General features: G+C 40.3%; 1 protein-coding gene across 2 annotated transcripts in view; it reads right to left on the reverse strand.

Annotated features, from left to right (window-relative positions):
• LOC111147410 (dpy-19 like C-mannosyltransferase 1) overlaps positions 1 to 20,242 on the reverse strand; it is a 97,225-nt gene extending 76,983 nt beyond the window's left edge. For both annotated transcript variants that reach the window (XM_022503417.1, XM_022503416.1), the window contains exons 1-3: positions 19,945 to 20,242; positions 1,766 to 1,790; positions 1,048 to 1,135 (exon numbers count right to left, since the gene is read on the reverse strand). In XM_022503417.1, coding sequence (XP_022359125.1) covers positions 1,048 to 1,135; positions 1,766 to 1,790; positions 19,945 to 20,242 — 411 coding nt within the window. The remainder of the gene's footprint in view (positions 1 to 1,047; positions 1,136 to 1,765; positions 1,791 to 19,944) is intronic.
• Between the last annotated feature and the right edge of the window lie 431 nt (positions 20,243 to 20,673).

Genomic DNA, 20,673 nt, shown 5'->3' on the forward strand with positions numbered 1-20,673 from the left:
AAACATGCTAAAATCCATTAGATAATAATGATAGAATCTGAAAGAAGGTACTCAATTGGTTACCAGAAGAAAATGCTAGGAAACCAACTCATTTTTCCAAAAAGTGATAAATAAAAAGAAAAAAATCAAGTATTCTCCTCTCATACCTGTACGAATTATACATCATAGAAACCAAATAAATATTATGGGAAAATTCTTCTTTATAGAAGAATTGCAGTTAACAAATGGAGGGGAAAAAATAATAGAATAGATAATTACCATTTGGTAATCTTAATGAATTACCTGATCTAGGCTGATAGCTAGGCTATAACAGAAGGACCAACATGACAATACCTAAAGCCACTGATCAATCTTGACATCACAGAAAGTGAGACAATCAGATGTGGTGTGCCTCTTTGTATGGTACAGTAAATGCATATTACTTATGAAATATTCCTGCCAAAAAAAAATTGAGCCTTCAGCTATCAAGTCTTTTATCTATCAATTTTCAGGGAACTTTGGACAGTGAACATAATAAATAACATAAATTACTACGGGTAATTCTATAAGACAAATAACCTGGATTCTTCCATAACTAAATAGTAAAGCAATAAAAACAGGAAGTGGAATTTATAAATTAAAAGACTTAAGAAAAGCATCAACTAGATGAAATGTACAAACATGGTTTGAATCCTGATTCCAGACTATAAACACACCAACTATAAAAAGAAAAAAAAATGCCAATCGGTCATTTAAACAGTGGCTGACACTTAACGGTATTAAGAGATCACTATTCATTGTTTTCAAGTGTGCCAATAGTACTGTAGGTAATAAAAAATTCTTTTCTTTTGAGATACATACAAAAGTATTTACTGATGAAATGGTATGATGTCTAAGGTCTCCTATGTGTGGAGGTGTATACGAAGGAAAAATGGCTGTGTCACCGGTTGTTGAAGCTGCAGAATGGGTAAGGGGAGGTGTCCACTCTTTCTTTTTTGGAACATCTTTGAATTTCCATGAGAAAATGCTTAAAAGTTTTTAGCCCAAAAATATCACATAAAAACTAACCATTTCAGTGCGAAAAGCCATCTCCCTTTCCAATGTTGAGAGGTGAGAAAAGTGACGATCATTTTCAAAGAGGTGTGTTATATGGCTCCTGTAAAAACAAAAGGGTGACAAACCAAGTGTTGACGCTTATACTCAGTATTATTTTTAAAAGAAACTCTAAGAGCAAAAATAAAGGTATCTAGAAACTTGCACATAATTTTGTAATAAACTTCAAACACAGTGTATGTGTATCTATTTTTCCACTCTGTCGTAACATTCCACTAAAATTTCTAATAGAAAACACATTCAAATGAGATCTTAAAATTAGAATGAACCAGAATAACAATAATTTAAGTCAAGTACAATAAAATTATAAATTGAACTATAAATGTCATTGGGTTACCATCTCAGAAATGTCTGATTAATGAAATTCATATTTCACTCTATCCAGAAGATTAAAAAAATTAATCTTCCTCTCAACATGAACACTATATTAACGTTAAGTGAAATAGAGTCTCAAATATAACCTCTTTAATAATGGATCTCTTTTTTTATTAAAAAATTACATTATTCTGACCTTGATTTATCAATTAAACTACTACTTCAGACTATTTTGTTGCATGTAATAATATATATTCACCCTTATCATCCTGAAATTATTTCTTTATATATACAAGAAATTGCTTTGGTGAATTGTAACCATCTGCATAAAATACACCAGAGGAAAAAACAATCTTACCAGTGCAACACTGCTGCAAAGGCAGCTGAAAGAAAAAAAAGAAATTTAAATTAGTATGCTAGCATAAAGAAATGTTTTCACTTTATGGAAAAGCATTATAAAGATAAGCATTTGGGATGATGTTGGACTCTTAGCAACTGGGGAAAGAGAGTGACTCTTTGAAAGAAACCCCAGGGCTAGGCTTAAAATCCAACAGCCTGGACTATAAAAGAATTAGGCATATATCTACAAATTTCATTCATTCAGTCAATCAACAAAATGGGGGCCTACTATTTGACAAAAACTACACAAGAAACCTTCAGATGGAAACTTCCACAAATAGCACTGCCACAGGGACAGAACCAGCGGTGAAAGGTAACTCTAGAATAAAGAAATATGGTGACCTCAGGGTACAGGACTGGGGATGAATAAAACGAGAGCTTACCACTTTTTGTATATTGTTGCAATATCTGGATTTTTATGATAAGCTTTCCTACTTTTTTAAACAAATGTAGAATGAAATAAAAACAAGAGATGGAGGGGTTGTTGATGCAAAACAAGCAAACATTTTAGAATCTCTAGAAGTAGGAGCTTTACTAGAGGCCAAGTTAGGACAGCTGCCCAGGAAACACACTCTTCACAGGGAAGAAAGTGCTTTGTGGAATAAACAGGTTTTACTGTTATATACTTTTTTACATCTTGTAAAAGCTCAAAAGATTATAGATTAGCATACAGGCAGGCAACACAAGTTTTAATGTCAAGGAATGCAGGGAGTAGGAGCACTGATCGATATCTTAAAGACAAGATGGTTTTCCTTTAGGCTACTCATTTACGAAGCAGGTGTATAATGTATGCGTGGCAGGCCATAAATCAGGCTTTTGGTTTAAACCAAGTTTATGTATAGTCATGCTGACTTAGAAAGAAATCTAAAATGACTTCCCTTATATCTCAGGCCTTTAGAGTTTTTTTCTCTTATCAGGGTAAAAGGAAGAAAGAAAGAAAAGGTAAGGAAGAGAAAACAAGGTAATAATAAAATCAGTCTCATAGGAAAATCAATAGTTGCTTTCTGTCCAAGTAAAAAGAATGTACTTAGAAGAATCCAGAAAATACCAATTTTCTTATGCCACAAGATTCATCTTACTGCAGGCTTCTGATTAAATAACTAATAAGGAATTGAACTATGAAAATGCGCTTAGAAATGAAAACCAGTCTGGAACTTATTGCCTTTATTCTTAAAGAAATATTCATATATATTTTTTAAGATTTTATTTATTTTTTTTTTTAAAGATTTTATTTATTTATTTGACAGAGAGAAATCACAAGTAGGCAGAGAAGCAGGCAGAGAGAGAGGAGGAAGCAGGCTCCCTGCTGAGCAGAAAGCCCGATGCGGGGCTCAAACCCAGGACCTGGGATCATGACCTGAGCCGAAGGCAGCGGCCTAACCCACTGAGCCACCCAGGCGCCCAAGATTTTATTTTTTTATTTGACAGAGATCACAAGTAGGCAGAGAGAGAAGTGGGAAGCAGGTTCCCTGCTGAGCAGAGAGCCCACTGCGGGGCTTGATCCCAGGACCCTGGGATCATGACCTGAGCCAAAGGCAGAGGCATTAACCCACTGAGCCACCAGGCAGCCCAAGAAGTATTTATATTTTAAAAAATTAAAAAATACACTCTACCTAGGAGATCTTAATGATTATACAAGACAAAAGTTACTCTTTCTAGATCACTACAACTGCAAATATTTAACCATGTTTGTCATTTGACATTTGCTTATATATGGTACTTTGAGCTTTCAAAATTTTGATTTTTTTTGTTGTTGTTGTTGACAAATTTACCATCCATTTCCTTTTTGGTTTCTACCTTTAAAGACTTAACCCTGCAATAATGAAGTTTAGGCTTGATTTTCTCAATAATCTATTGTGTTCTGAATAAATCATTCTCCTCTCATAAAATGTAAATGCCATCTTTATCATATATAACACTTGACACTAATACTTTGGTAATCCTTTTGAGATTATAATTGGGATTTCATTTATAAATTAATTTGGAAAGAATCTACACATTGACAGTAGGAATCCATATGTTTATAATCATAAACATGGTATATACCTTCAATTATTCAACTCCTTTTTCCATTGCCTTGACAAAAATCTTATCAGTAGAATTAATATAGCTATTACAGTTTATTCATATTTCTTAAGTCTTTCTTGTAAGTTTAATTAACATTTTTCTACTAAGATCCATGAAATCTTTTTTTATACTTTATTAGATGTTGTTAATGTATTTATTTTTGAAGTGTACTTATTTTGCAATGTACTTGTTTTACTCATTTACTAAACTATCATTAATTCTTAGAGTTTTTTGGTTTATCATCCTCAATCGTCTATTTGGAACGATATTATTTAAAAATGATAATTTTGCTCCTATTTTATAATTTTGCTGTTGGTTTCTTGTCATTTGACAACAGTAATACATTTCTAGAATAATACTAAGTAATTCTGGTAAAAGAATGCATCAGGTCTTCTACTAAATTCAAGGGCAATGCATTTCACATATGCTTTTAAGTTAGACTTTAACCTTCACAATTCCAGAGTGATAAACAGGATTTCTCAAGGCCATCACCTCTGTAGTTCCTCAGAATACCACAATTCTGCAGAAGAACAAAGGTACCAAGTGGCTTTTGGTGCCTTCCTTTAATTCAATAGCTCAAGTACTAAACAATTCTTAGAGTTCTGGGCTTTTGAATGGAGCTCTTTCACAGCCTCCAGGGTCAATTCATAACCTGCCCAGTAGTTTTAATTTCTTTGTTCATTTCAATTTAGTAGTAATAATAATAAAGCAGTTAACATTTGCATTCTTATTACATGTCAGATACTTTTTAAGTACTTTACCAGAACTAACTTGAGTAACTTGTGTAAGCAAAGTGAGCAGACAGAGAAAGCGAAGTTGAGGACAAGAACTCTTACAAGAAAGCCTTACACTGCATGGGCCCTTGAGGAGAATGGGGTGGGGCAGGGGAGGGGGGCTGTGGAAAGACAAAAGCCAGGCTTCCCCTTACCTTAAAGTGTCTTATTCCCCTCCTTCTTCCCCCCCCCCCAAGATAAAAGGAAGGGAAAGTTGCAATTCATCTACTGATATAAACAGTATGTTTTACAGAAACTACTAAGTTTTATATATAAATGTAGAGGGGCGCCCGAGTGGCTCAGTTAAGCATCTGCCTTCAGCTCAGGTCATGATCCCAAAGTGTTGAGACTGAGTGCCACATCTGGCTCCCTGTTCAGCAGGGATCCTGCTTCTCCCTCTGCTCGCTGTTCCCCCCTGCTCATGCTCTCTCTAAAAAAAAAAAAAAAAGAAAGAAAAAGTAGAGTTATGGGGCGCCTGAGTGGCTCAGTCTGTTAAGCATCCTACTCTAGATTTCGAGTCAGGTCATGATCTCAGAGTCATGAAATCAAGCCCTGTATAGGGCTCCATGCTGAGCATGGAGCCTGCTGAAGATTCTCTCTCTCTCCCTTTGCCCTTCTCCTCCTCTCTCCCTGCCCCTTCAAAGAGAAAAAGATATTAGCTACGCTTTAATTAATTCAAAATTGAAGTAAGTACATGTGTGTATATCTATATGTCATTTGAAAACGAAAGCCCCAGTGAAGCAGATACAGCCTTGTGAGCATATAATTTAAGCATAAAGACATAAAATGACAAAAAATTCCTAACGGCACCCCTAGAGCTTTTCTTGCTTCCTTGCCTACAGAAAAGATTATAAACGATTTTCTCTAAATTTAGTCCAGTGATTACCAACCCCATCTAGTCTTTTGTGAGTGTAATAAAATTGATAATCCCTTTTTCCATTTTAATACATATGCTATTTTTTGCCATTCTAAGGGACTATGGTAAATATAGCATTTTTTTGGTTTTGTTTTAATCAGAACATTACAAAAACAAAAACAAAAATTAAAAAACCAACACCGAAATTTCAAAAATCTAAGCTTATCCCATAAGAAAAAAAGCATTCAAGGAAAGGTTTGCTCTAATCTAATTCAAAAGACTGCAATCCTATGGCTGAGAATTCTGAAAGGTTCTTAACGTTTTGCTGGAAGCACCGAAATTACCAACACTCTGAAACTAAACCAGACACTCCTTCCACTTTTTGATTAAAGAAATTTTATACCAGATTATATGTCACAATGTATCGATTTTCAGTTTCATAGGATGAATAGCCTCTCCACTGAAAATTGTTTTCTTCCTGTTATTAGAATCTCCTTTAAACAAACTAGAATGTAACTTCCTGAGGACAGAAACAATGTTTATCAGAAAGTTATACTATGGTATTTAGCACAAAGCTGAGCACAGAGCTCAATTCAAATGTTTGCTGAATTATGGACACAACCTGATAAAATTAAGGAGGAAAATGAAATAATCTAAATCATGTCTTTTCCTCTGGATGGCCCCACACCAGCAAGTACAGTGCATTGGGAGATTAGGGAGGGGATGCCTCCTGCCCCTACCCCAATGCCTGGCCCACAGTGGTCAGCAGCAGGAGGGAAGGCAGGAGGAACAGAAAAGAAGTGGGAGAGGGGGCTTTTCCATAGGTTCCACTCAATCTTCAGGGGCTCCTAAACCCTATTCTCTCTCCACCCAGCACCCAAACCCTGCCTGCACTCACTTCTTCTCCCAGCATCCTCCCTTTCCTCAAGTTGCCCCTCCTAAGAAGATGACTGAAGTCTTGGGCTTCTTTGTGGATAACCCTCACACTGCCATCAGGATTGCTGGAAAGTAGAGCCACCTGTGATTTACATTTTTAAGATACCCAACTCAGTTTCATGCACTCTAGGGCTAGAGACCCACTGCCCTTTCTTTCTTTCTCCTCCTCAAGGGAGGAAAGCAAGAACCACAAAACCATATAACCACAAAACCAAAGGGCCTCTCCCTTTGCCCTTCTGTGGTAACCCCAGAGGAGACTCGCCTGCAACTGCAACCAGCAATAGGCATTCCTGATAAGGACCACGCTATCCCATCCAGGTTACGTTTTGCCCTTATGTGTGTACTTCCTAACCAGTATTTGACTTGAAATTCAGAGCCAACTTCACCAACTCTCTCATTTGATTCTCACACGGCCTTGGGGGTATTTATCCTATTTTACAAATGGAAAACTGGGCCTTCCAGAGGTCATTTCCCCCAAGGGAAGGCACAAAGCTAATAAATGGCAAGAACCACCTGGCGGCAGATGGTTCTAATTCAAAACCTCTATTTTTTTCCACTGGGGAAGAACTGCCTCCTCTCCCACATGGGCATTTGATGACCTCGTCTTGTAACAATGTTTATATGGAAAAATATATTCTAAGTCCAAAATGACTTGTGAAATTTAATATATTTTATTCCTAAATCGAGGTTAATACATACTTAAAGCATTCTAAAGAGTATTAGCCTTTCTAACTCTCAAGTGACAAATGACAAAAAGAGGTTAAGGATCCTCCCCTTAAATCTATTGGACAAGGTTTCCAAGTCAACCTTGACAAGTTCTATACTCAACCTCTTCCACTGAGAAGGGAGGGAAATTTCTTGTTTCTTATTTCTCAAGGATCTATTCAGAGTCTAAGAGTTTCTTTCCAAATGGAAAAGACACCAGTAAATAGTCTCCTTGTTCCCCATCAACAATCCATCCTACAGAATGAAGTCAATTTCTAAGTGTACAGGTTAAAGCATCTCATCCCCCTCTTTGAAAAGTTCCATGGCTTCCCATAGCTCAGACCATGGAGCCCACATTCTAGTCAACTTCCAGTTAATCCGCACCACACACCCTTCCTGCCCTCTGCACTGGACAACCATTCCCTAAAATACCACATGTTTTATGAGGCTACGCCTTTGCTTCTGCCGGTAAACTCCTATTTCATCCTTCAAAGTCACAGGAATTCAAACTTGGCATTCTGTGAAGCTTATCCTGCCACCCTAGCTAAAATACCTTTATTATAGTACCTAAATAGCTAGTCATGCACACAACAGCTTCCTCTGCTAGAATGCAAAGGCCTTGAGGCTGAGCTTGTGTTTAATTCATCTTAATATCGACACCCTTAGCATTATGCCTGGCACCTCACTGGGTTGAAATGTTAAATGATGATCACTGTGTAAGAGAAACTACAGAACATACTCAACTAAACAAAAACGTACATTCCTAAAGATAGTATCTAAGCATTCCAAACTGCTCAAAGGGTTCCCAGTACATGAAGGTATATATATTACAATAAAATTAATATTCGAAGAAATCATATTTTCAGTCTATAGTACCTAGAATGAAACAGAGGCCAGTTTCTGTGTAGTGAAGCAACAAGTGAAAAGACATCCTGTAGGACCCAGTTTAAAAAGGGAAAAGAGTCATGTATACACAAGCTCAGATCCCATCTTCTTTCTAGCACCTAGAATTTTTGAGAGTTATAAGTGCTCTAAAGTCAACAAGCATCTAAATGCCAACTAGATGCATAACGCATTTTCCTAGAAACCAACAACATTAAAGAAAATTAGCCAACATTAAAAATAAAACCTTTGAGAGATAAGATTTAGGGATATAAAATAATGAGAGAACACATTAGGCACTGAAGCAAAGGGCACAAAGTCTACGAACTGCAAAAAAATCTGAAAAGGCAGATTAGTAGTGACCTTCTCAAGGCAGGATCTATTAAAGTGGGATGGGAGGGAGGGACAAGGCTCAAGATATGATTACTATCTAGGTGAGGATTTATGGTGGATAGCCAGAAAAGAAGACAGCTACAGGAAAGCCGCATGTAGCCTGGACTCCAACATGGAAAAAAAAAACCAAAACCAAACCAAAACAAACAAACAAAGAACTCCCATCACTAATACACAGTACAGAATATAAATGATAAAGGCAATAACAAGACAACATTTACTGAGGGCCTACTCACTACACACACACACACACACACACACACAAACACACACACACATATAGTGTGCCCGGCTCTCAGAGCTCCGTGAATACGAGGAACGCAGTTTACAAAGCTTCTCAACCAGTGGGGCCTGGAGTGCTAAGGATGAGAGAACTAGAGTCCCTGGGGGCCAAGAACCTCCAAGCTCTGAAGACACCACTTCCCCACTCCATACCACATAAATATTCTTATTTTCCATGTGTGCCATGATATAAAAAAGGTTGGAAAGCACTGAGCCACTCAATAAAAGACCAAAGCAAGTTTCAGAGATTACATCACCATGCAGTAATACGGAGTCATAGTGGTCTAAACCCTGAGATTGCATTAGAATCATCAGTGGCACTAAATAAAACTAGAGATACTTGAGTATTAACCCAGAGCCCCTATATCTAAAACTCCAGGGACTTTTTTTTAAAAGATTTGATTTATTTATTTGAGAGAGAGCGAGAGAGCATAAGCAGGCAGAGGGGCAGAGGGAGAGGGAGAAACAGACTCACGGCTGAGCTGGGAGCCCCATGTGGGGCTCAATCCCAGGACCCTGAGATCATGACCTGAGCCAAAGGCAGAGATTAACCAACTGAGCCACCCAGGTGCCCCAGGAATTTTTTTTTTTTTTTAATTCACAAGTGATTCTGGTGTATAGTCAAGGTTAATTATCATTGGTACAAAAATGACAGGAACAAAATGTAGGTGGTACTTCACAAAATTTAATGTGAGATTGGCTCTTTGTATTCCAAGTGTCCTCCAGCAGTAATTGTATCACCTGAGAGCTTGTTAGAAATGCAGACTCTCGGGTCCCATCCCAGAAACCTGACTCCAAATGTACATTTTAACAAGGCCCCTTAGATGATACAGAAACTCTTTTAAGGACAATGTGTCAACATTGACAGCACAGTGAAGTCACCTGGGAGCTTTGAACATTTGCTAGGTTTGGCACAGGGGGTGATTCTAATGTTCTCAACTAGGGTTGAGAGTGTTTATCTAGAAGAGGCATATTAAGACTGCATTTGTGGGCCCCCACTCTCAAAGACCCTGATTCAAAAGCTTTCAATTGGGGCTTGGAAATCTACACTTTTAGCAATTTTTATTAGGAAAAGGCAAATATTAGTTCAAAAGACACTCCGAAGGAGAAATTGTCAAAATCCTAGAGCAGAAAACAATGATTAAGAAAGGGAAAAAAATTAAAACTAAAAATCAAATCCTTCTTTACTTCCCCTGGCAAGAAAGTCACTCTTAAAAAGAAATAGGTCCCTGGATTTTTTTTAAGACTTATAAGTTATTTAGCCTCTCTGAGTCTCATTTTTACCAAATGTGAATAAGCATTTTTTCCTCAGTTATCTCTCTCCCTTGCACTTAAAGACCTTGTATAGCTACAATTACTACTAATACATCGGACTTCACACTCTCCAAGATGCCTGCCTGGTTATTTTCTGTTTTCATTTTGATCTTCCTGCTCCCTAAACTAAAAGTCTTTGCAGGTTTGGCCCTTTTAATTTGTTTTCTTTTTTGAATGGAGAAAAAAAGAAATGCACTCAATTTGTTACTAGAGATATTGAGTCCCAAGGACCATGACTGCTTTAAAATTCAGTCATGTACGAAGACACTACTACCAAGTTCTAGAATTCAGGGGTCTATGTGATTATGGCAGCAAGGCTGATTTTTTTTAGTTCATTTGAATCTCCTCCATATATTTGGCATTAACCAAAACAGTACCTTATACATGGAAAAATCTAGGAAGCTCTCAATTACAATGACAATGTCTAATATCTGTTTTTCAGTTGCAGTTTACAGAACACTTTCACATATTAAGTAAAACGATCCGGGAGTCCTCATGAGTCTAATATGACTCTTATTTTCCTAGGAGGTGCAAGGTCACATGAGTGGGACATACTATTACCTGGAGGAAAGCCTGGATTCTGTGACTCTGACCACTGATGTCCTTTGAATTAGAAGCTTGGGCATGAAAATATTAATAAGCACATTTAACCAAAAGAATGCATTCACATATGGAAGGAAATTCTTCAGAAATAATTTAAAAATCAAGGACAAAGTTTTATTTTAAAATGAATATATGAAAACAGAGTATAGAAAATGTATATCATCACCCTCAAAAAGAATATAATTAGGCTTCTAAACAGAGAAATATACAAAGTAAATTTTCACATTTTTAAACATTTATGCATATACATATATTAAAGTAGGGAATACTTAATAGAACAATTACCCAGCATATGGGTTTTTACAGCAATAAATTCTAACTTCCTTTAAAATCTTATCCTCACATAATGTGAACACAAATATTTCAAAATCAAACAGTAACCTACATTACTAATCTTCACAAAGTAGCTTTCTCTTTATTGAAAGAAAGGCATTTCAGTGTTTTAAGTACAAGTAGCTAGATAAATATAGACCCAAAATAATATGCTAGGCCATTAAATGCTTCTGAACAATGATAGCAAAACTGCAAAACTTTAGTAAACCTAATGGAAAAAGCGTAGAAGCTGCAGCTCTTCTTTAGAGGGGAAAAAGGACCCACACATATACAATATAAACCCAGGCCTATCACATTAGGCAAGAGATTTTAACAAGTTCATTAATCAAGAAATCATTCCAGGGTGCCTGGGTTGATCAGTGGGTTAAGCCTCTGCCTTCGGCTCAGGTCATGATCTCAGGGTCCTGGGATCGAACCCCGCGTTGGGCTTTCTGCTCGGCAGAAGCCTGCTTCCCCCTCTCTCTCTCTGCCTGCCTCTCTGCCTACTGGTGATCTCTCTCTTTGTTAAATAAATAAATAAAATCTTTAAAAACAAAAAATCAAGAAATCATTCAAATCTTCAGGTTATAGAGTCCCCCACAAGTTGCAAACTGCCCTTGGATATCCCAAATACCCTATTCCTTAATGGTTAAGAAAACCATGATACCACTGATTACTATTTTACTCTGTTTTATACTAATGCCAAACAACCAACCAATACAAAATAATTCAGAATCTAGTCGTTTTAAAAAAATAGTTAGGAAAAACAAAATGGAAACTAACAGGTTAACCATAAGGATATAACAGAGTGATTCCCCCAAATAAGCAGAAGCCAGCAAAGTAGTGTTCTTGCCAAGAGAGTTATCAGGTCTTAGAATATAGGAGGTCATCTTCCCATTAGTGTATCTTTAAAAAAAAAAAAAGATTGATTATTCATTTGAGAGGAGGGGGTTTGGGGCCACCAGGGCAGAGGAAGTCCTAAGCAGACAAGGCACTGAGGGCGGAGCTGGAGGCAGGGCTTCATCTTGGGACCCTGAGATTTCCAGCTGAAACCAAGAGTGAGACACTCAAATGACAGCACCCCAGGCACCCTGCATTAATGTATCTTTGATAGTTTTTTGACAGTTGCCTAAAACTATAGATCTGAAACCTACAATTTGACAGATATGCTCAACAAGCCAAGAGACCTTAACTTAGATCTCAGACTTCCCCCTGCAAACTCACTAATGATGTCAGGCCACTCACCTGGCCTACTTTACTTTCTTCACATGTAAAATTCCAGTAACTAACATTTCAGTTCTAGATTTTTTATGATATTTCCATGGAGATCAAAGATGACAAAAGAATGAGGAATAAAGTCTTATTAAAAAAAAAAAAAAAACTTTTAAATGTAGTAGAAAACAGTGGCACTGTGCTAGTTACATAAGTTCTTTATAATTATTATTAAAATGTGGAGAAAAGATTCTGAGATTTGACAACTGAAGCAGTGAAAAGCTGCATTACAAAAAGCAGTGATTACTGTTAGGAAGTAATAGACAAATCCAGTGCAGAGCAGTAGCATTTTAGGCAAATTTGAGTTGAGTTGTATAAAAACATGACTAAAGCCTCACTCTTCTCAATTATAACAAACTTCCCAAGTTAAAAATTTGTCAAGGTGGCAAGTTTTCAAAAGTAATTGGCCAAGTAATTTATAAACTGTGTTTAAAATACAGTTGGTACTACTATAAACTAGAAGAAAAACTCACCCCATCCTTGGTCAGTTCAATGAATCACAATAGAACTTCTGTGAGTGATCTTGGTGACTAGGTTATTATGTTAATATTTGCTGCTAGAAGTTAAAATTACAAGATGCTGCCCAAGCATTGATCATGTGCAGTGACAAACTTGAAAAACACACCCAGCAATTGGTTACTTTGGAAAGGAATCAAACATGAAAGAATATTCCGGACAAACGTGAAGATGTGTGAGCTGCTCATTTATGTATTCAGGGGGGAATGTATTCAGGGGTAAATGTATTCGGGGGGAAGAATAACAATGCTGAAAAAATTAAAAAAATAGTATTGAAGCGGGAAAAAAAAGTTAACAATAGTTGTAGATTTATGTACTCTAAAAATCAATTCTTCCACTTTTAAATTTATTCCTATTCAATGATTCTTGAATTATGAAAGATCATTCATGGAGAACTGATCTTTCCTATGAATGAGACTGTCTTTTATGGAATTAAACAGCAGCATAAAGGTCTTGACCTAGAAACAGATGTAATTTTTACCAGCTTTGATGATTAATACCCTTTAGAATGGTAACCAAAGAAAACTAGCAAACTCATCCCTGGAAGAGTAATGTTCCAACGATTTGGGTAAAGTATAATCTGATGGCAAAAGATAAACTAGCAAAGCAGGAATTTAGGACTAAAGATGTAAATTATAAAGCCTAAAGCTACCCCACTTAGAAACAGGCACACAGACTTACAGTCTCTGCGATAATGTAAATCTCATTAAGATAAACTTTAAGAAACATTAATACAGCCTAACAGGCTAAGTGTATAGAACTTATAAAAACAGCTATAGTTCAAATTTTAGCAACATCTAAATATGCATGTGTATAATAAAGTTTTACCTGCTTTTAGTATTGATGCCATATTATAGGCCAAAAATCAATCACAAATTGGTAATATATCCTTATATTTACACAATCTAAACTCATCACATTCGTTATTTGAGCACACATGAATATAACATATTCAAAACCCTTCTAATTGTTTAGTTTAATAATAAAGCTGTTTAAATTATTATAAATAGTTCTTTAGAGTTAACCAGAAATCTATCTCAGAAAGAAAAACACTGGTTTTAAACGTTGAAGAAACTCTTTAAATCCCAAATTCCCATTTCATTCACTGGCTTTCCAGGGAAATGTACTGGCCCAACATCTATGTATTACTACACCCTTAGCACTAATGCTCAGTTGTAGCTAAGTGTTTGTTTGAAAGCCATCCCACTAAGATGGCCAGTGGTCCCTGTGTCTTCACAGTTCCTCAGTTTTTCTTGTCCCTTATGCCACTCCAATATGCCCACTTCTTATTCCCATATCTCTATGCATGGTCCCTCTTTTCTTTATTTCCCCTAGGAAGGAACAAGAAAGCTAACATTTATTGAACACTAAAGTTGGCGGTTTCTCTGAACTGAGTCCTGGGGCTTCATTTCTTCTTTTGCTATACCCGCCCTAGAGAAGGTGAAATACAGCATAGCAGTTAAGAGCATGAACTCTGAAGCCATATTGCCTGGGTTCAAATCCTGACCCTTCCACATTCTAGGGATGATCTTGGCCAAGTTATTTAACATTTGTGTGCCTCAGATCTCCTATCTGATAAAATGGGTATGACAATCACAAAGTCATGGTCAGGACTGAGTTAGCAGTGAAATGAGTTTAAGATAAATGAGTTAATCTAAAGCACTTAGAGCTATGCCTGGCACAGAGTAAACCTGGGATCAGTAAAAGATGCTAATATCAACTCCCATTAATTTAATACCACCCAGTTGCTGGTGATGCCCTATTGTGTTTTCATTCTGACATCTTCTCTTATGCCCCACGGCCCACTTGACAGTTTTACTTGGACACCTCACAAAATGTCTCAAAGGTACCATAACAAGGATAGAATTCTCAATCTTTCCTCTCAAACCTATGCCCTTACCCATGCCCCTCATCTTCACGATCTCACTGAATGTCACCTTGTTTTCCCAGTTACAGCAACCAAAACCTAGAAATGATTCATAACTCTTCCCTTTCCTTCAATACAAGTCCAATTCATCAGCAATTCCTACCATTTCTCTCTCCAAAACAGATCTCAAATCTCCTCTCCTTCATCACAGCCAACCATTCTCTTACAGATCCCCGCCAGAGCCTCCCCTGCCTGGTTTCTCTCTGCTTTGCCCTTGTACTCCACAACCCATTTCCCCAAGAGTGGATTTCTCAAAATAAAAATTAAATCATGCTACTCTCCTATCAACACTCCTCAGTGGCTTCCCATCATACCAGGAATAAAACCCAAGCTCCTTAAGGAGACCCAGTCCGTGCCCCTGCCGTGTAGGACAGGCTAAGCTGTGGCCTACCACAGCAAATGCTGTGTGCCACATCCACACTGCCCTTTCTCTTCCTCTGGACAGTGTGTTTCTTCTCTGCCTATAGGGCTCACTTTGAAGGCTACCTCCCCAAACACTTTTCTGATTCTTAAGCAGGTATCTCCTGTTTTTTTTCTATCTCAGCTACTTTTTCTTTCCTCCACTGGACTTACTGCAAGGTACTATTACTTTTATTTGTCCCTGACCCTTTTAGAATGGAGTTCCATGGAGACAGAGGCTACAACTGTCTTCTTTTCCAACTTACTCCCCTAAACTAGCATCAGACGTAGTAGGCATTCAGTAATTGGTAAACACGAGTAAAGCTGCAGTTTACATATATTATTTATTCTTTACCATAACCATGTGGGGCATTTATCAACCCCATTTTAAAGATGAGGCAGCCAAGAGTCAGAAATATTAAAGGACCTATAGCTTTTAAGTGTAGAAACAAGATTCAGATGCAGGTCAGTACGGAGATGTCTATGCTACTTCAAAGCCAGTGATGCCGCTAACCATCCCACAATGCACGGGAGAGCTTCCCCCGCCTCCAGCCAAACAAAGAATTACTCAATCCAAAATGTCCTCACGGTGCATATGAGAAGCCTTGCCAATAAAGGACCCACTTACAGTAGGGTGAAGTTGCCATTGACTTTAGGAACCAGACACGTAACAAACGAGTCAAACAGGACAGAGGTAAGGGGAAAAAACAATAGTTTTCATTATCTGTCTCTTCCGTATTCAGGTTACAATTTTATTATGTTTTGTAGACGACATCTTACCTTGTAACCTTTCGCCACAGGCATGCTTTATTTGCGTGCTTAACATGCATATTCTTCACTTCCGCCAAAGAAAGGACTCCTTCCATTTCTCTTTGAAACACAGAGCCCTCTCCAGTTATCCTTTTCACTACCCTCTTTTGATAGTAGACATGGGTACAAAGAACTCTAAACTAACAGCCATATCAGACGAAGAATGGCAACTTACAGCCCCAGGTTTGGGAAAACAACAGAGACTAGGAGAAATGGGCAAACTGGACTGTCTGCCTTAAAAGAGGGGAGGGGCACCTGGGTAGCTCCCTCGGTTAAGCATCTGTCTTTGGCTCAGGTCATGATCCCAGGGTTCTGGAATCGAGCCCTGCATTGGGTTCCCTGCTCAGAGGGAGCCTGCTTCTCCCTCTCCCTCTGCCTACCACTCTCCCTGCTTGTGCTCTCTCTCTGTGTCAAATGAATAAATAAAATCTTTTTAAAAAATTTTAAAAATTTTTAAAAAATAAAATAAAATAAAAAATAAAAGAGGGGGGCGCCTGGGTGGCTCTGTCAGTTAAGCATCTGCCTTTGGCTCAGGTCATGAGTTCAGAGTCCTGAGATCGAGCCCCATATCGGGCTCCCTGCTGAGCTGCTCCCTCTCCATCTCCCCGCTTGCTTGTGTTCCCTCTCTCAATATCTCTGTCATAAATAAATGAAATCTTAAAAATAAATAAATTTAAAATATAAATAAAAGACGGGAAGCAAGGAGCACTTAGTACTAGGGGGTCGCTGATATGTAGGAATGTCAGCCCCGTGATGCTGGACAGTCTGCTTCTAAGTAGAGGCAGGACATAGGGCTTTAAAATTACTGACACTTCCCTCTACCTAACCTTACCCCAGATTCTGACTTAACTGGTCTGATGTCTGGCTTGGCTATCAGGATTTTTTTGTAAAGCTTCCAGGTGACTCTAGTCCAGTTTTGCTAAGATTGAGAGCCACCAGTCTAATCCAGGCCTCCCATTTTTACTTATACACAAACTGAGGCTCAGGGAAGCTAAATGCTTTCCTCAGGCCCCCAACTAGTTTAAAACAGGTATAGAATCAGAAAAGTTATTCTAAGGCAGTGTTTTCGAACCATAAGTTATAATACTGTGTCATAAAACTCGAGAGTTAGTAAAAGGCATTTCTTTTTAAAAAATGACAGAATAGGAAATCAGAGTATCCCGCACATTACAGAAGTAAGTATCATGACACGACACTTGTTTCAAGTATACGCACATTTCTACGTCTCTAAATCCATTCTCCTCCCTTCTCTGCCTTATTCTGAGGCCTACAGAATGCTTCATCTGGGTCCGTTGACAGAGGGGTTCCACTTGGTCAGCCAGTGAGGGGCATGAGCAGGAAAGGAGAAGGTGGGAGAAGAGGATCTGGGGTCCCTCTTCCTGGGAGATCCTGCTCCCATAGCACAGCCCTCCCCGGGGTCAGCTCCTGATGAAGCACGCCTTCCCCTGGAGGCCCAGAGGCGGTAGCACCTTCTGACTGCTGACAGGCAGGGATGTTTCAGTGTCTTTTATGGGTTACTTAAAACTGTTCACTTCTAAAAAGAGTCCATTTATTAAATCTGTTTCCTACCAGGACACCGACATACCTAAATGGAATATCAGACACGTGCATAAATGTACTGGGTTGTACTTCCAGAAGTGTGAGCAGGTTTAATGTGCATTGTATTGCTTACTGTGAGTTATGGTCAATAACGTTGGAGAAACAGCATCATGGTTTTTCTTTACTATATTGCTGCTCCCCTTGACTGATACAGGGAACTGTTAGAGTGACACTTCAAAAAACAAACATTTGAAAAACAATTCTTTATGACTGTTACCGCTAAGTAAATAGAAATAAGGTCTAAAAATAGGAAAAACGTGTGTTTGTTAAGTAGATTTTTTTAACAGTGCTTAACACTGCCCAACAGCAGAAAGGGTCATCATGGTAGGTAGTGAGTTCATCAGTGCTTAGTACATATGGAAGAGATGAAAGAAACCGAAACCAGAACCTCTAGTCAGTTTCTAACACTTAAGTATGTGTACTCTCAGGGAGCTTCAAGTTTTAAAATTTCTTCCCAAACAGAAATGAAGCCATTTTTGTAACAGCAAAATCCTACACTAAAGACTTGCATGGTGTCAACTCAATTCACACTCATTCTGCAAAGAGCAAAAAGAGAGGGAATGAGGAAGCCTTCAAAAATGTCTAAACTCTGCTCCTTCCTGCAGGACCCAAGGGTACAAGGCCAGAGGAAGAACCAAACATCCTATGTCCATTCATTCTCCAGAATCCGGTAGATGGCCTTTTGTAAATGTAGAAAATCAACCAACCTCCATCCAACGACCAGTGTCCAGAGTACACCCAAAAATGTGAGACAGCTCCTTCCCTGTACCTCTTACCAATACCCAAAGGGGAAGTCAAGTAAAGTGCCACAGTGTTCTATTAATACAAAACTGCACTTAGGTATAAGCATTAAATATAATGCTTACTAAATCCAAAGCTAAGCCATCCAATAAAAGATTCAAAGTAAATGCAATTACAAGAAAACTGCAAGATGATTATCCTATGGATGTTACTGTAACCTCCCTGAAAAATAAGTGGTGCCCTTCCATATTTCACTATGAAGTGGTTAATGTCTACACTAGCCACTCAACAAAAATGCAGCTTCATTCTGTCACAAATCAGTATTATGCATGTGCTTTTATAATAGCAATTAAAACGTAAGGGCTTTAGACACAGAATGCCTTCCCATATATTAGCCACCCCCTTTTAGTTCTACTCAGTAAGTAGGGGAGGTGATACTCTCAGGTCACAGAGAAGGAAGGGCTCACAGAGGAAATAAATTGAAACTTAAACCAAACCACAACTCTGCACAGGATTTGGAGCTTGTCTCATCCATTGTACCATGCTGCCTCCCCAAGGTGAACTTATCTAACCTGCACACTGGTAAGGTTTTTCAGGCTCGCTACTGAAAAGAGGAATATACTGAAAATACTGAATTTTCTTGGCTTGAATCTACAATACATAAAAGTATCCAAATAACAGTATCAACCTTTCTGAGCCCATTAAAACACACACACACACACACACACACACAAACGGAGATGACTCTGGCCTTTTATGACTGAGCGGCTTCTAGTGGTGGATGGAAGCCGAATTGCTGAGTCCTAATCCTTAGCCTATATTGAAATCCAAATTGTTTTGGGCCACTAAGGGAATTTGAAAGGATAATTAGGCATTAATCACCAATAGTTAAATAATGCAGTAGCCAAAGCCCATTAATGATATTATATAGTAAAGGCAGTATTACATTTTACTGGCTTAGAAAAATTAGGCCCATTACCCAAACTGCTACAACTCGCCTTATCGGAATGTCAGTCAGGAAACAAAGGAAACCTAAAGTCGGTCCACAACCTGTGACTGTTTCAACTTTTTTTTTTCCCCAGCACATCGCTGCACATCATCCATTTGGTGCATGGCAGCGGAAAAGGAGGGAAGTCCTCCACACCAAATGTTCCCAGGTCAGCAGAGAGGATTAGAGCTCCAGTGCCCAAAACACAACACAACCTGGAAAGTGACGTGCCGAGAGGAATCACTAAGTACCACCGGCGGTGTTCGCGGCCAAGAAGGAAAAAAGCACGCTAAAATTTAATTGTAAGTTTAGCAACTTTCTAGGACAGGGAACGTCCTTCTGCTTTGAGCTCCACTGCATTGCTTCCAACCAAAAGCAAACCATCCTCCGGCCACGGGCCGAGATAACGGGAAAGCGGCCGGTCCGCGCCAATCAGCGGCGCCCAAGTCTCGTTAGCGCAGACCTGTCAGTTCGCCGCCAGGCCGGGCAGCTGTTGATCTCGGGGCCATTTTTTTTTTTTTTTTTTTTTAACGGAGACGGAGAGCGGACGGGAAGGGAGCGAGGAAGCCTGAGCCAGGCGAAGGGGGAGGGGAAGAGGAGGTGAGGACGTCCCAGGAAAAGTCGGAGAGGGCTACAAACTGGCGGGGACCGGGCGGCGGGGCTCGGCGGCGCGGAAGTGGGAGGAGAGTCTAGGGGAGGGGGAAAGGGGCCCGCGCCTCAAAGTTCCGCGCCCCGGCGGCGTCCGCGCTGTGGGGCTGCTCACCTAGCAGGAGCGTGGTCCAGGTCCCGCCGCGCCCCGCGCGCCGCAGGCCCAGCGCCCCGCGCAGCCCGGCCACCAGGCGCCCCCCGAGCCCGCCCCCGGCGGACGGCGCGGCGGGCTCGGCGCGGGGCCCCTTCCTGCCCGCGGCGCCCTTGCGCCCGGGGGACCGGGGCGCGCGCTCGGGCCCGGGCTCCCCGGCGCCGGCGTCCGGCGCCCCCCTCAGCGGCGACTGAGAGGCGCGGGGCGGCTGGGGCGGCTTGGGGGCCGCCTCTCGGTGCTTGTTCCGCGCCTGCAGGACCATCTTGGCATAGTCGCGCCCGCTCGCTGCGCGCGCCCGGACGGCGGCCGAGGAACGGCGGGCTGGCGGGGCGGCCCAGGCGCCGCTCACTCTCCGGCGGGCGGGCGGAGGGCGGGCCGTTCCCTCCCCGCGGGCCGGGAGGCGGGGAGAGCAGCAAGGCCGGGCGGCGGCTCCTTGCTTTGGCGGTACGGCCGGGAGGCGGCGCCGGACTCGCGCGCCCGCTGCCGTTGCCGCCGCTCCGGTTGTCACGGCGACCGCGGAACGCCGGGGGGGCGGGGGCGGGAACACCCCGTGAGCGGCCACGGCCCCGCCCCCGCCGCCCCTCCGCGCCGGACGCGCGCTCCCGGCTGGCCAGCGCGCACGCGCGGACTTCCGGCGCGCGCTCGGTAAGACCTGGCGGCCGCCCCGCGACCCCCGCCCTGCTCGGAGCCCGC

Source organism: Enhydra lutris, unplaced genomic scaffold (genome assembly GCF_002288905.1).
Source record: "Enhydra lutris kenyoni isolate GAN:26980312 unplaced genomic scaffold, ASM228890v2 scaffoldscaffold16, whole genome shotgun sequence".
Taxonomy (NCBI): domain Eukaryota; kingdom Metazoa; phylum Chordata; class Mammalia; order Carnivora; family Mustelidae; genus Enhydra; species Enhydra lutris.